Source organism: Stegodyphus dumicola, chromosome 4, assembly GCF_044657685.1.
Source record: "Stegodyphus dumicola isolate Sdum_Otavi_A_Nest chromosome 4, ASM4465768v1".
NCBI classification, from domain to species: Eukaryota; Metazoa; Arthropoda; class Arachnida; order Araneae; family Eresidae; genus Stegodyphus; species Stegodyphus dumicola.
The window spans coordinates 98,724,542-98,742,043 of record NC_140771.1 but is presented as its reverse complement, the minus strand read 5'-3'; the positions used below and the strand labels follow the sequence as shown (position 1 = coordinate 98,742,043).

At 31.7% G+C, this 17,502-nt stretch overlaps 1 protein-coding gene across 1 annotated transcript in view; it reads right to left on the bottom strand.

The window, feature by feature from the left end:
- Window positions 1-14,511, bottom strand: part of LOC118201210 (motile sperm domain-containing protein 2-like) — a 50,621-nt gene extending 36,110 nt beyond the window's left edge. Inside the window, exon 1 of the mRNA XM_085815257.1 lies at window positions 14,248-14,511. Within this exon, the coding sequence (XP_085671383.1) occupies window positions 14,248-14,341 (94 nt within the window). The 5' untranslated portion in view covers window positions 14,342-14,511. The remainder of the gene's footprint in view (window positions 1-14,247) is intronic.
- Between the last annotated feature and the right edge of the window lie 2,991 nt (window positions 14,512-17,502).

Here is a 17,502-nt window from a genome sequence, read left to right as displayed (position 1 = left end):
TTTGAATTGAACCACACTTCAAATAAAGAGACACTACTCCTAAGTGTTATCTTTACGTATTATTTTTAAAGAAATAATGTAGCAGGTATAATAGTATAGCTAATATAAACAGAAATGTATGACAACACTTTATGGGGAATTCTAAATATACTTTCAAAAATTTTGTGATTGTTAAGTCATTGATTTGTAAATCCGAAACATTTTATGACCCTGCGATATACTATGATCGTGCAATATTTTCAAATCAAAGCATGAGCAGGGATGTATACATTAACAAATATAGTTATCATTGTCCATTGTATAGATGAATTGAGTAATAAAATATCTGATGTGCACATCACATGACTTCCTTGTAGGGAACATTAAATGATACGCATTTTTTCTTGCATTTCATTTAAACTTATTGGATTGAATTAAATTTACTTCGTCGATAGCGCATAAGATGCAATAGAATAAATGCACTCTTTAAAATTACTATATTTGTGTACCATAGCGACACTCTGCCGCTAGGTTCACTTAACAGCGTTATATTTTGTTCACATTATAACTCAGAATGCACAAAATTTATATCATTTGAAGAATTATCTAATCGTTGCCACATGTTCTATTCAAATGCTATAATAAATCTAGAACGATGTATAAAAGAAATTAAGCAAACAAAACAAAAAAGAAATAGTTTTTCACAGACGATTCAGTATTTCTCATTCAATTAATTCAGTTCTCACTTCGCGACAAGGCAAAAATACATAAAAACTCAATATCTATATTAAAAATTACGAAGTAAATTTGTCTTTGTTGTTGCAAAGCTCAGTCTCTATAGATCGGCAACAAATCTACTATTCTGCTGTTTCAAATGTAAACAAACGTGTCCGCCATGTTATTTAAAAATTTGGCTTAACCGCACTTGAGCAGCTTTTAAATTGTTGATAATTTAGCAAATACTGCTTGCAGATTTCCTTAAGGCATGAAAACCTTAAGCGGAAGATAAGAACAACATAATTCAATCATTTTTAAAGCAAAAAAATGCACATATTACAAACATATATGAGTAAAAAAAACTGAGATCACTGAGCCGGGTAACAGAGTGGATATATATATATATATATGCGTTTGGTGCGGACGATTGCAACCAAAATACGAGCACATCTACATAATATAGCAGTCCTATATACAAAATTTCAACGTTCTGAGTCTACGCGTTTTTGAGTTATGCGAGATACGTACTTACGTACAGACACCACGAAAAATTCTCTTCAGAATTCATTTTAAAGCGGTTTTATGATTTTTTTTTTTTTTTTTTTTTTTTTTAAAGGAAAAGAGTCTTTTATTCTGTCCTTACGTACAGATGTCACGCAAAAGCATCGTTAAATTGCATTCGATAGCTTTCAAAATGGATATTTCAATTGAAATATGCTGCCTGAAACTTTTCGCGGTTACAATACTTCCTTTTTACTTCGTACAAGGAAGTAAAAATGAGTAGTATTTATGATTAGCATTAAGCTCTTAAGATTATAAACCAATTAGCCTTAGCGCCATTTCTTCCAGTGCTGTCACGCACGGATTCTCTCTTCATCGTTTCATCCGTTGTGCGAAAAGACATTTTATGATAAAGCGAACACTTGTGATCATTAATTAAAACTGTTTAGACGAGACTACACTTACTATTTCGTCCTGACTTACCTTCCGATTATTAATATTTATTAAATATTTCCTTTAGACAAATTATTCTGAGGAAAATAATGAATTTCAGGCGTGTCCAAAAAGTGTGTATCTGAATCTAATTACGTTTTTATTATACAGTGTCCATTTTTTTAATTTCACATATTTCTAAAACAATAGGACTACGGTTCCGCTGCTTTGAAAGGAAATAAAAGTGCAACACTATGTTACGATTAATATTCATACTTTACCAAAAGTATAATGAGCTCTCTTTAAACGCCACTATCCACGGTCTTAGAGGATTTCGAGTTCTGCTGATGTGGTAGTCTTTTAAGAAGTTGATCTTCCCTGCCATTATTTTCTAACAGATAATGAAATTAATTTAATCTAATTTTAATTAAAAAAGGATCTTTACACTAAAAGAAAGATTTATACTAAGAGCAATATAATTATAATTTTTTTTTTCACAATCAGGTGTTGTATAAGGTTGAATGACGTCTGTACACTTTTCCTTGTATTTAACTAATATACATACGTGAGCATTCAACAATATACAACTAATGCAAGTAAAGTTATTAAAAAATTGATGTTTTGAATATTAATATTTTTTAATATTATACATTATACTATTAATGAATGATGACTTTATAGAACATTATGTATGCTTAAAATCTATAAACTTGAATTTTAAGACTCATATATTTATAAATTCGTATTCAAATAATTTTATTAGAACGTGTAATTATTTGTAATATTTATAAACTGTAATAACATGCTGCACATTTATCACTGTAATACATCATGACAAAAAATAATATGTTTCACATTTTTGTAACTATATATGGCATATTTAAGAGAGGAGTCACAGAAAACAGTTCCTTTTCTTTCTTTCTTTTTTTTTTTTTTTTAATTGAACAACATTGTTATTCACTTCTTTTGTTTGGGTAGCGTTAGGAATCGGACTAATTCAATGACTATTGCTACCTATCGTAGCCGAATTCTTTAATTAACTTTGTCTTAATGATAACTTAAATTATAACAAACTTTAAAAAATGATTTGGGGGAGAATTAGAGAATTTCATTAAGAAAAAATTTCATAATATGCCACTTACAGTTTTCATGAATCATAATGCTCGAAATTAGGTGACTACATTTTAAATATTTTAGGCACAATAGTCTTCTGCCTGTAATAATGAAAGTAACATTAAAATGAAGGAATTTTCATTCGTTCATCAAGTACTTGGCTTTAAGAATAAAATTCATAAATCAGTAACATGCATTCTAATAAAGAAACAAACTACAGACACCGAGTATGATTTCGCAGAAATTTAAAGTAGTTGTTCGATTTCTGAACTTCAAATACTCCAAAGGAGCGGTTGGTGTCAACATTGTGAAAGGGGCAGATGCCTTTGTTAATCAATGCCCCCATCACTTTCTCTCAAGGCAGGGAGGTACTGCTCAAGGTCGCAGGTGCTTTGACGTTGTAACCAATGAAAGTATTAATGTGGAATTTCCAGTTCAGGGTTCAAAAGACTTGAGAACAGCCATGCACTTTTGAGTAAACTGGACGACGGGAAATATTTTACAGAGCGCAAATAATGACTTCTATTTAAAAGAGCAATATTTTTATTAGAACAATGAGCTGTTTTTAAAATTTATAAACTACTGCTTTTTCTTTTTTTTTTTTTTTTTTTTTTCCCATTTCCTTATATTGGTATCATATTTGAACACCTGATACCGTGGCAAACTGCATTTATATTTACATATTACACTTTAAGATCTGTGCTTTTTTATACATGATATTCAGATAAAAAGAATTAAATTAGTTAATATGCTACAGAGTTTGGTATTATTTATTTCATTTTATTTATCAATAAAAAAATCAATCTTCCTTTCTTTAAGATTGCTTAGAGCAAAATATTTAAGTAATAAGCATTATTTAAAGCTTACACAAATTACTTTCGAAAATTATTTACGAAGAATTTAATATTAATATATCGCATTTTATGGATGAAATACTTTTGACTCGATCTTTTTTTAGTTCAAAAGGGCAATTTGCCCAGAAGGACTATTAACCCGTAACAGGGGACGTGCGGTCTGACGGACCGCGCCACATGTTCCTCCCATCACCCCTATTGCATGCTTTGTCCAAGTGAATGGATTCTTTCCCTAGCTTCACGTTTCGTGACCTTCTTTCTGACCCCTTCTTATCGGAATGCTTTGGCAAATGTATCTGTTGAAATTCTTCTAGAGCGGTCTGTGAGACCTCACCTCCCTCTCAGTGTTACAATTTTCGGCAGTAGTGAACACATGGCTCTGAAGTTAGGTCCACGGAGATTCATTTATCCTTCTGATCCACGTTATGCAGAAGAACTGAAAAAAATTCTAGACGAAGTTGGAAGTGATTTTAGTGAAGAAGATGACTGTGAAGAAAATTTCTGCGAAAAAGGCGAGCAGTGGTTTTGATGTCATCATTGCATCATTCGATAGAAACAAACTCGGAAACACAGAAACCTGAAATAATTGGTTTTTATAACAGAACCAAAGGTGGTGTTGATGCTTTAGATGAAAAATGTTCTGTCCATTCCTGTAGTAGGAGAACAACGCGTTGGCCTATGGCTATTTTCTACCGGTTAGTAGATATGATCGCATACATTTTGTACAGTAAACGCATACATTTTGCACCAAGGTTATAACCAAAACCCTGTTATGACCAGAATGGTGTTTTCGAAAGAATTAGCGAGAGAATTAGTCCAACCACTACTACACACGAGAGGGAAAAATCCAAGAATAAATCGAGAATTGCGCCTGACGATAAAGCGGATTTTAGGAAAAGAAGCTGAGTCTAAGCATGTGGAGCAGTGCACAAAAGAAGCAAAATTAAAATCAAGGAAAACATGTCGTCTGTGCCCCCCAAGCAAGAAAAGAAAGACAGTATATTTATGTTTATCTTACCAAGACCCTGTTTGTTTGGAATGCACGCAAAAGTTATGCAATGAATATGCTAAAGAAAACGAAAACTAAATTGTTTACTATCAGAAAATCAGTGAGATACTGATATTTTAAGTACTGTCAAAATTTTTCTGTATTGTGCTACATATAATTTTCTGCGGCTAAAATTTGCTTTGAATATTAACTAATATAGATAAAATAGTTAATTCAAAATAGATACATTCTTATTTTTAGTTTTATAGAATTTAGTGCAGCATATGATTTTCATCGAAAAATTTCAGGCTATGGGGAAATTTTCTGGGAAAACTTTAATTTCACTTTAAAGTGTAAAAACATATTTTCTTTTCAGAGTAAAATGTTCAAAGAACATCTAAGTGAAATATCATGATGATATTTTAATTAGACGATTTTTAAAAATTTATTATAATGCGCGGTCTCTGAGACCGCACGTTCCCTGTTATGTTCAACTTTTTCACCTCCCCTGTTACGGGTTAATTTCGTTTTGGCATTTTGCGTTGATTCACTGCAAGCGTTGTTTGACTTTTCAAATTGTTGCCACCAAATATTATCAATAATAAAAAATAATGAAGAATCTGCATAAATGTGTGTATGTTTCTAGCATTGTGATAAAACAACGGTACCTACAGCCATCAAATTTTGAACAACGTAATCCTCCTGCGAATATGGGCATCTGGAAGCTCAAATTTGAAATTTGGAACTTGTTTTATTATCGATTTCATATTTTGCAAACCTTTAACGAATTTTTGATTAACAAACTGAAGGATTTCAAAGCGAGCAATGACAACGTTGTACAGGAAAAACATTTTTATCTCCAGGGCGCGAGACTGTGTATCGGAAATTCCAAAGATATCCTCATTTTAAAATTATTTTGCGATATTGCTCTTGAACTGAATTTTATGGTTTAAGTAAGAAAAACATGGTATTTAATAAATAAAAGTAACACTGAAGATGTTAAAAAAAGGCCCCTTTGGCCGTAATTTAAAATTTGAAAACTTTCACTTTTTTTTTTTTTTTTTTTAGTTTGGTTTATTAATCATTTAATGAGTCTTGAAAAAATTCCCTTTTTTTTTCTTTAATGTGGCTTAAAAGATTTGTGCTGAAAGAAATTTATAATTGCAGTGCAATTACCTCATCAATTGCAGTGCCACTATGCAAACAGATATGATAACAGAAGTATTCGGTCTCAGTTGTTAGATACTGAAAAACTATTTCCAGTTTAACTAAAATAATTCAAATACTAAATTTGTCAGTAGTACACGTCGAAACTGTATGTTTGAAACATTTAGGTAATGATATTCTCAGTTTGTTGACCTAATTTATAATTCAAATATAAGGTTTACGTTATGATGGCACAGTAAATTACAGATTTCCGAAGGAACTGAGATCAGACGATGGCCAAACATCATAATTACATTAAAAAATCTTAAATTGTACATATCCTTTTCTGGGATAACTTTAAAGTATGAGGACTCATAACATTCCTTCCATGCGTGCCCTGGTGGAGTAGCAGTTAATACATTCAGCTAGTGAATGGAAGTTTCGCAAGGACTCGATCAATTTTCCGATTTTTCTGATGTGAAAAAACATATTTTCTGCAAAAACGCTGCAGAACTGCTTGAAACGTGGGGGAATGTTTTCTTTCTTTGTCACTTAAAAATCTGAGCAAAGAGAATAAATACATTTTTAGCTATGGCAGCATGAATGCTTTTTACGCAATTTTTTTGTTGTTTTTGCATGTAATGTGAATAAGTGTAAATTTTCCTTAGGACGTCCTCTAAGAAAATATCCTCCTTAAGCAGATAACCAAGCCTATTCCACCATATTTATTTTAACAAGCAGATAAACTTTTATTTATCCCCCTTCCTGCCCTCCTAAATGTTTTTCGAGGATTTCCCACTGAAACCTTTGAACAATTCACGCATTATCTTCTCTCTATATCTGATAATGTTATTCATGTATTGTATCATCATTTAGACTCAAATAATTATTTGGAAAAAGATGCTAAATATTCAAAATATCTGAATCAACAATATGGTAGAAATATAGATGATTTAATCTATACTCAATGCCATATAAAGAAAAATGGCTGACGTATAGCTTTCTGAAGTAGTAAGACAGTAACACTCACCTAAATCTATGTGCATTTTAACAACCGAAGTTATACATTTGCAATCTTTGTCCAAAAACAAACTAAGAGGCTATTTTCAGTCTTTTCTTGCAAAATGTGAAACTCTTTTTCGGGTACCTTTCCACTGGAGGAAGTATGTATTATTGTATTATTTCGTAAAATTAAATAATGAAAAGTGAATTTTAGTAAACTGAGAATGCCTACATCGAGAGGAGACGAAAATCAGAATAATAAATTCCTGGCAGTAATTCTGTAACATTTAACTTTTAGCTCAGAAATAAAACCATAGCAAGAAATAACATACGATAGAAAGATGATATACTATATGATAGGAAGATATATATATATATTTTTAAAAAAAATTTAGAGTAAAATTAATTTTTATGACAATCATAATTCAACTTATTATGTACCGAATTATTACATTCCCTTGCGAGGAAGTAATTAGCATTGAAAATGCATTGGGAACCATATAAAAGTTAAAATATTCATGGTTCGAATTATTGGGAACTGAAGTTCATTTCTTATGTTACTGGCTAAGAAAACCTGCACAATCTCTGCAGTGGTTCATGAATTACACAAAACTCGCCAGGACATGGATTTGGTTGAGTAAGTCGCGAATCTCTTCCCCAGTCGTTCTTCAAGTGAGGAACAATGTTAGAAATTATCGTATCCCGGTGAAGACTATAATAGTGTAATGGAACGTTCACACGAGGGCTTTGCGACGCACAATAAGCTTAAAAGTAATTTTAATAGGCTTAAGAGTAATAATTGCTAAACACTCAGGCCTTACAGTGTTAAAGAAACTGGAATAAAGATTTTCTTTACATGTTCGAAATGTTTAAATGCATACAAACATGGCATAACCGACCTCTAACAGAGAAATAAACATGAATTGACATTCTCTCGAAGATTTCGCTGCGTCAGATGCACATCCATGCATGCTCAAACTTATCACCTCTGAATGGCTACGGTTAAACCCGGATCCACAGGTGTGAACAGCGTTAATGGCTTTTACGTCTTCGGACTAACGACGACTAGACCATCATGTGAATACTCCCTGAATTGTTAGCTCGTCCGACTAGCAAGTGGAAGATGCTTGTCTGTGACGATTCGGTTGACATTTCATGATTTCTGCTCTGAAAAACCTAATATCCTCTAAGCTGGCACACGAGTTAAAATTTGGTGAACGAAAACCCATTACTACTTGACTTTATTCGATTGGGTCTTGTACCTGTTCGCAGTTGCAAGAATAATCGCATTTTCACGTGTACGCTCTTGTGCTATAAAGAGAACAGCATGTGTAATAAGCTATTGGTAGTTCGAATCCTGGCTGGAGCCAAGTTGTTTTCTTACGTTTCCGACTATTAAAAAACAGCTAACATTCTTTACCATTTTTATTTAACTGATGTAACTAGCGTCACTTTTACTAAAATAAAAGTATTGCTTATTATTTCGCTGTGTTGCGAATTATAGCATAAATAATGTCTGATATTTCTACCTCATTATCAAAGGTAATTGTTTCAGAAGGATACCGAAAGTGCAAGGTTTTGTTTGTACTCAACTTTTCAAGGTTTCATATTTTTAATTACTCAAGACGGGCTGACTTTTAATTGTTCACGTGTTTACACAAAGGAAGTTGCGAATCAGCTTCATTAGAATTCCATATCGCTTTCATGAGACGGGGGTTAAATAGGATATATGGGTCAAGGTGTCATTACATTCTAAGCTGGATGAGCGACTGGTTTTGCTTTTCAAGGAAACCCCACCCTACGTCATATGCGTCTGTAGTTTGTTATTCCAAAATACTTTCCTGACTAAACATGTATCTTTCAAAGTTAGCGTCTTAAGCATTGTAACACAAACAAGAATGATATCATAATATTTTGAAAGGCCACTCACTCATTATCACGTCTTTTAAGAAATGAATGACATGAATTTACAGTGTTTATATCACTTTCGTAACACATTTTCCTTTAATAATGAAGAATTTCAGAACTTAATTGCTTTCATTGTCTTTATCCCGTTATAAATGAAACATGCACGACTGTTACGCATTTTCCAAACATTTATTTAACTTTTTAATGAAATACATGCATTTCATTTATTGCAAAAAGATTATACTACAGCGAACTATTTTATGCACTTTAAACTGCATGTGCATATTATCAAAATTAAATTATTAAATAACTATAAAGACTTAATTAAGAATGTTTCTGGAATTTTATGCAAAATAAACTTGCTTAAAAATATAGCAAAAGAGGATGGAAACAGGTTTCCCTTCCCATAAAAACCAAATTACAAGTTATTGAATTCAAGACAAAAGGACTTTGCGTGTCCTTAGACGCTGGAAAACACAGTTATTGTAGATAATTAAAACAGTAACTGCTTTATGCACGCAATACTGATGTGGATCAATGATTGAAAAGATTACCGTCATAGCTATTGACACGTAACAACAAAACTGTTCGCATGTCGTTATCGCGGAAATGTTTTCTTAAAATGTTCTGAAAAGCTCAAAATATGACTAAGTTTGTACTAAAACCAAATGACAAAAGTACTGTTAATTTACTGTATCAAACAAGCTTCTGAAAAAAATTAAATATCAAGATATCTAAATTTTTCTTAAATAGAAAATTATTTGTGGGAAACACATATTGATATGATTCAACGTAGTACGAAATATTAATATTAAAAAATTAATGGAAAGTAAAAGTCATTTTGAAAGCCCGGCGGCGCAGTGACTAGCGGGTTGCGTAGCAACACTACAGGTCCGGGATTCGATCCTCGGGCTGGGCAAGGTCGACTCAGCATTTCATCCCTTGAGTGGATCGATAAAATGAGTACCAAGTTCGCTTAGGGACTAAACACCGGGGATCTTGCGACAAAATGACCACTTGTCCAAGGCATATGCTCATGCATCCCGGGCCCACGGTCAAGAAAGAAGATATGGGAGCACTTCAGGCCTTGGCCCACTAGGGCTGTTACGCCACTGAGTTTAGTTTAGTTTAAAAGTCACATTTAAAATAATTAGCAAGTAACATTTTACGGTAATAATTTAAAACAGATTAATTTCTTATAAGATATATTCTAAAAACAATGATATTTTAGTTTTCATAAATAATCTGCAGTTTGTAGAATATTTTAGAAATTTTTAAAGCCAGGAAACATAAAGAATATGGACGGGTGTGTTTTCCAATCACACCACGAAGGCACGCGCCAAAGAGGAGACAATTCTTTATATTCTCCCCCACTTAAAAGGCGACTTAAGAGGAGAGGATCTAATCGACAAATCCTGGTGGTGACGAATCACCATATTTTAGTTCAGGTGCCTCTATAGAGTATTTAGAATTTTTGAATTCAGAAAACGTGATAAATCAGTAATGGCCACACAAAAATTCGAACTTCAGACCTCCTAATTACCGGTCAGACGTGCATTCTAATCACACCGCGAAAGCACGCAGTGAGGAAGAAGAAAACACTTTATATTCTCCCCACTTAAAAGAAGACTGGGAAGGAGGGGACCAAATCGGCAAATTCTGGTGGTGACGAATTATCGTCCACGAAATTTTAGTTCGGGCACCGCATGGAGAGTCATTAGATATTTGTCGGAGGCAGGAAACAAAATAAATAAATAAATAAAAATAAATAAATAAATGTGCATCGTCCTCACCAGGACTCAAACTTCGGACTTCTTTATTATCAATCGGATATGCTTCCGATTTACAACACGAAGGCAGGCCTTTGAGTAGGGAGAAAATACCTTACAAGCTGGTGAAACTTGAACATCAGAAAAAAATAGACAGAAAAGATCCAAAAGTCATATTTCTGTATGTTTAAAACTTTGCAGGCAGCAAATATATAAATACTGCTTTTTAATAATAACCGAATTAGTTAAAAGTCATATTTTAGAAAATGGTTATAGATCATTCCTCTAGTTTGTAAGAATTCACAAATAAGTTGTATCGCATTTTTATCCTGCAGAACTTATTAAGTTTTTATTTTTATTAAATAAATCAGCATTACCATGATTTACATTTGTTTACAAAGTGCTATCCATTTCGAGTTTTGATCAAAACTTCCGGAAGAAATCAAAACGATCATGCTGTGTGGCATACTTTCAAAGGGAATATTACTTTTATTCTACCTGCTTAGTTAATTTCATTCTTTATTATACTGAGAATATATTTATTTACCTAATGGATGTTCAGCTTCTGGTTGATGTTTCAGTTCCTTTCCATGATAATTCTGTTAAATGGCGATGGGAACACCTGTGCTTTATTTTTCCTTATCTGCTTTACTTTGAAAGTTACACTGAACATGTTCAAGTGCGTTAAAAATTTTCATAAATTTGTCTAATATTCCTTCTTCTTACCCTTAATGAAATAATTTTTGAAATAGGGTGATTTGCTTTTACTGATGCACGAAGTGGCAAGTTTCAGACACTTGTCGCTTTGCTGCTCAAATTGATAGAATCTGTCTCAAATCTATCATGATGCAACTTGATCAGAGTTTGGGATCTTATAAGAACTACCTGTTATAGAACTCTTTTTGGATAAATGCATCATACCAGCAATTTAATGGTCCATATTACTTTTATATCTGAAATTTCTTAGTGATGCATTTTCTTTGGTTATGGAGTCTTTCGACAGAGATAATATTTTGTTTGAATGATTCGCCCTGTTAGGTTATCAGTTTAGCCAGATAAAACTCGGCTTTCGTTTTCCTCTGTGGCAAATCTTCAGTTCCTTTCAGATTTTATGTCTTCAAGCTTTGTAATAAAACACAGACTGCAATTGTTTATGTGCATTTTTACTTTCTCACTAGCTAAAGGAAGTAATGTAATCACGAAAAATTTCGGTTATCATATTTCAACGGAAATATGCATTTTGGCGGTTGCCACATACATTTAGACGATTTTTTTTTATGACGGCGGCATGTACAGACAGAATAAATGACTTTTTCCAGAACAGAGAACTGCTTAACATGCCTTTCTGCGCCTCTGCTTTTTATTGCAATCGGCAGTACAGGCCCAGAAGTGTTTTAAATGGCAAAAATATTCATGCTACGGCAATAGCAAAATTAAAAAAAAATCCATAAATAACGAAATCTAACTTTTAATGCAATCTCCCATTTCTATGTAATTTAATTGGAAAAGGTGTTTCGATATGAAAAATTAAAATTATAAGAAGTTTGCTTTCCTTAAGACAAAAATCGACCGGGATATTTGATTTCAAAATTTTAAATTTTTGATACTATTTTCAACTTGCTTTGAGCGATCGGTAAGTTAGAATAATTCGAGTGCATAAGTTTAAATGAAGTGCAGCAGGAAGCCATGTGAGATCTACATGAGATTTTTTTTTTTAACGATTAACAGTTTGATATTTTTGTATTATTTTAATTCTCCCATCCCTAGCCAGATATTCTAGGAACGAACATAGATATTCTAAAACCGAATTTTTTTAGTTTTAATTTTATTTAACAATTAAATTTTATTTCATCAGTTTACCATTGTTTTTATGTTGCTTATCGTGTTATTACCATCGTGTTAGAATTTCCTTTGAAGTGTCACATATAGTGAGGTAAAGTTTTCAGTTTGCAAAGTTTTTTCCCCTCTTTGTTATTATTTATTGTAACTACATTGTATTTCACTTAGTAGCATTTTTATTCCTTTTCTTAAAACTACTGAGAATAATTAAAAGAGACACATACCAACATGAAACACAAAATTAAGGGCGCAGAAACTATCTTAGAGAACTCAGTTGATATAATAATCATACGGTATCCCTCCTCCGAGCTAAGAATCTTGTACTGAGTTCTTCCTTAAGGAAAATGTTAAATTGGGTAAGTTTGTCATATAAAAATATGATTATTATCAGTGTTATACAGTACTAGAATAATTTAGCGGAGTTTCTAACAACGGTCATATGCAAATACGTACATGGCTAGAGATTCCTTATATGAGAAATAATCGACAGTAAAATATGTCATAAGAAATCCGTTTAAAAGAAAATAACGTATAAGAATGGTCTAATTAATTAATAACGTTGTAGATTTTCACTGAGCATCTTATACAGAAAATAATTAATTTTAATAAGTAGTTTGCAAGGATTAATTTTTTTCTTATAGTTTCCAGCATTATGAGGTATATGATTGAGGTCATTATATTTTCCTCACTGCCTGAAAATTCATTTCACATGCTGGAAAAGAATATAACATTGTAGCTACCGATAATATGCTTTATTTTCGGAATTTCATAGCATTCGTAAAGACATCAAGAATAACAGTTAATTATATAGATGTTATTTTATTTGTAGTAACCAACTAAGCTCAACAAGTTAAATAATTAAGTTATTAAACTTTTTTAGATAACTGAGATAAATTTTGGTGACAGTTGAAAACCGTTATTTTAAGTAATGAACGTAAAGTGTAAATAAAGGGGAGGAAATAAGGGGAATAAAGAAATAAATATAAAGTTGTAAAAACAACATTTCTGCATTATTCACTCAAATTTATTAGTAATCATATAGAATTTGTTGCATATAAATAATAAAATGATAGCAGTTTCACAGGAATTTCCATTTCGTAAGAATTTTCAAATAAAAGAAGCTACTTTATTTTTATTCTTTATATAAAGTTTAAAGGTATTTATTAAATAGGAAATTATGACTTAAAGAGTCATGCTCTGACTATATATAAACATGTATGTCTACATATAAGCAAAATCGTACGATTTTTCATTACAAACTAATATATTCTAACTTTCATTTGAACTGAATGAAATCCCAGTTCCTTTTAGATAAAACAGAAATCTTTACTAAGAGGGTATAAAGTTGCAGTTTTAAAAGCATAATTCGTTCCGTCTCTACATTTTAATTACTAATATTAAAAACAAAATACTCTACATGTAGCGTAAATGTATAAATAATATCAGAAGCAGATCAATTACTAAAATAAATATTTTCTAAAGCTCTAACCCTTGATAACAAGAAATCGTGGTACAGAATGAAATAATTTAATCATTTAAAATAGCAGCAATATTGAAATGAATTTTGGGGGGGTGAATAACGCTATGAGAAATTAACGAGTTTAATCCCAAAACTTACATTAATAATCAAAAGAAAACTCTCTGAGAATTCAGTCCTTTGCGAAATTAAGATATTAAAATTTATATAAAGTAAATGGAAATAAATATAATTATGTAAAATGTTATAATAATTCTCGCAGTTAGTATTTGGACAGACTTAGTTATTAAACCATATCAGTCTAATTATATAAATTTTGCCATATCCAAATTAGAATTAAAGAGAAAATAAATCTTTGTTCTTCAATAATTTATGACATCCCGCTTAACAGAAGAAGTAGATTAAATGGCGAATAAAAATTTCATTACAAAGGGACGCAATAAACAATAAAAATATTAATAAGCGAAAATGAAGACACCTGAAAAATAATGTTTAAGTTTTAGAAAACATTTTCATGCTTACCTTCTGGATTCGCGTTAATATCATTTAGGAACCTAGACCTCAGTTCTTCGAGGAGTTCATCATCGACATACCATTTTTCTTTAAACAAAGGCATTTTTTAAAAAATAAATAGGCACTTTCTCTGTGGCCGTGCTAAATGCTAGCTAATTCAACCTTCGCTACGTTTGGTGGTGAGCGGTAATTCTGTTCGTGAGAAACTTGGTTGAAGCTATGTATATCGTGGATGGGAAGAACTTCGGAAACTCGTTTCACCACTTTCATTTCGTCATAAGACGTTAATGATCTGTAGTTGGTTCAGTTCATCTTCCACATATAACTTTCGTTTTGCGACACGTTCCTGATAACTTCAAGGTCGATCCAGAAACAGCTAGTATGATATTTTTTTTTTCGCTTCCTATGGAAATAATGTAATTATAGGAGCGGGTGTTTCAAGGAATTTTTTTCTCAAGATTAGATATGGAGGACGGGCATTATAGTTGCAAACAGATAGTAATACGTTTTGTTTACCAGGCTCTTGCGCTCGATCTTACGTCAAAAATGTAAACAAAATGATAGCGAGATATGTACCAAAATAAATTGACGTATCTATCGGTGAATGAACAGGAAATGCCACTCTGACTTTTGTACATTTTAGAAAGTTTTTTTTTAACTATAATAAACGAGTTTGTTGATTCAGTAATTAAAAAGACAAGTAGTAAGCAAAATTTAGAATCTTTTATACATACATTTTATGGAAGAAACAACAATAAAAAAGAATAAATTTAGTTGAAGAAACATAATCGGCTATAAATAAGCGAATTATATACACCAGTATTAAAAGCGGTGATATTAACGGTGTTCTTAAGAGACTGATGTATAAAATCTGAAAAAATTTAAACTTTGCAATGGAGAGAGAAAAGGTAGGATAAAACTCAATTAATAAGTAAAATTTACGCCGAGAAAAGTTTAATTTTTTTAAATTTAAAAAATGTACTCTGTCCTTTTTAGGGAATTTTTAAAATAATAATTTAGTTATTTCCGGGCTTCCCTTCCATGTAAATTTTTATGGAAGTCGAACTTTACACTAAATTAGAAATTTTACTGGACGCTTCTTTGTTGTGGGCCCTGAGGGATAGTCTCGAAACGGTATTTGCGCTGAATTTAAAGAAATGAAAGAATAACTCTGCATGAATATATGCATGATTTTCGCACTGTGACAAAACGAGGTTCCTACTGCCAACAAATTTTGAATAACGTGATCCTCCACCCAAATATGTGGCCCTGGGAGCCCGAATTTTGAATTTCGAATTTGTTGAAAAACCCTTTTGAGCCACCGTTAAAATCTGAAAGGTTTCAGATTTTAATTCATACTTTTCCCCCTCATTTAACTGGGAAGGAATCTTAAAAATTAATTATTTTAAATGCTGCGAAATTTCAATACAATAACTACAGTGCAAGAACAAATACAAAATCCTTGTAGTACATAGACTCTGGATATATCATTGTACTGGGTCCTCTACGAAAAAAAAATGTTTTTATTAATGACAGATTAGTATGGGTTTTCTGTGTTTCTGGGACACGCAGGCATGGGCCCAGTGGTCCCATGCTTTAAGACGGCCTTGACGTAAAAGTGATTAATCTGGTAAATATACGGAATCAACATTTATCACGCATAATCACTAATCATCTTGAAAAGCTTGATAAATTCATTCCGTAAAGAAAGAAATGCCTTTATTCATAAGCACCAGCTTGTAATGGTAAATACAATAAATCGTATTTTATTATTAAATTTACAAGGCATTTTATATACAATTACCATTCTTGGATTGTTGGGAATTATGCATAATCTCGATCAAAAATGATGGATTCCCTTATATATACATTTGAAATTTACAAACTTCATCAGGAAATTACGTAACTTGATTATGAAATTATGATCTTATTTTTATTTTTTTATTTCATTAAATTTCGCACCAAATTTTACAAAAGTTAATATTTGGGCATAATTTGAGTCGTAAAATCGAAATATGGAAAAAAATTGGTATGTGATTTCAGAAAAAGACCCATTTTGTGTCAAAATACCTACGTTAGAACAATGCTATATATAAATCTAATTTACTATATCATAAGCCGCGCTTTCGCGACATGAAAAACACAATTTGAATTTCGTCCATCAGCCCAGTAGAACGAGAGATATAGAACTATCCTATTTTTTTTTCGCAGTTTACATACTTTAATCTAATCACTAAGTCAATAATTTCTTTCAGGGACATTCCTGAATCCTTTGCTTTTAAGTCTTCAATTTCTTTAACGTATCAATGACTTCATTGTAAACTACGTTTATAACTGTCGTGAGCAAAATAATTTTATTTTTCGAGTTGAATTCAATTTTTTTTTTAATATTTCTTCTTTAACTTTTTTTTCATATGCACAAAAACTTGAAAATTTACTTTAACGCTATTTTCTTTAAGCTTTTCTTCAATGAGATGATAAACTTCATTTCGTTTGAAATTTAAAAATTTCTTCAAATCTACTCTATTTTTTGTATTTAGCAAAGTTGAGTGAGAAACCTCTTGTTAAAGGCGTACTCTTTTAAGACATCCTTCTTACTTTCTCTTCATCATTTACATTTTTTATTCTTTGTTTGCTTTTTATAACATTTTCAGAAGGTTCATTAGTCTTCATTGTTTCAACTAATTGAGTATGAACTTCACTAATACCTCCGCCTTCTTATAGATTTTGTTGTAACAGAGAGCTTAATACATCTGATGTGACAGTCATATCTTAAGACAAATCCACTCTATCATTTCTGATTTCAACTTCGAAAACAGGCTTTTCATATATCTGGCTGATTTTCCGTCGTTTTACTGATTCAACAATAATGCGCATGTCTTCATGCTTTCGCGTATGACGAGTAAGGGAGTCTAATCGTGTGTAATGTTTCTGACAAAATTCACCTTACTTAAGTGAACGTCATTTGTATGTTGATCAAGAGCACATTTTTAATTAAATTTTTCTCACAATATATACAAACAAAAGTACAAGGTTTGTGAATAGAAGCATAATTACGTTTACAACTGATATGGGTAGAAAAACATTTTGAACATTCTTCAAGACGATAATAAATTGTATCTTTCAGTTGATGGTTTAGAATACAACGAAAATGAAATAAAAAACGCTTTTTTCGAAATTACCAATTTTCAACGTGCCCACTTTGGAAGACGATAACGCGTTGCATGAGAGAATAACAGCAATGACGAATGTAACATTGCAGGA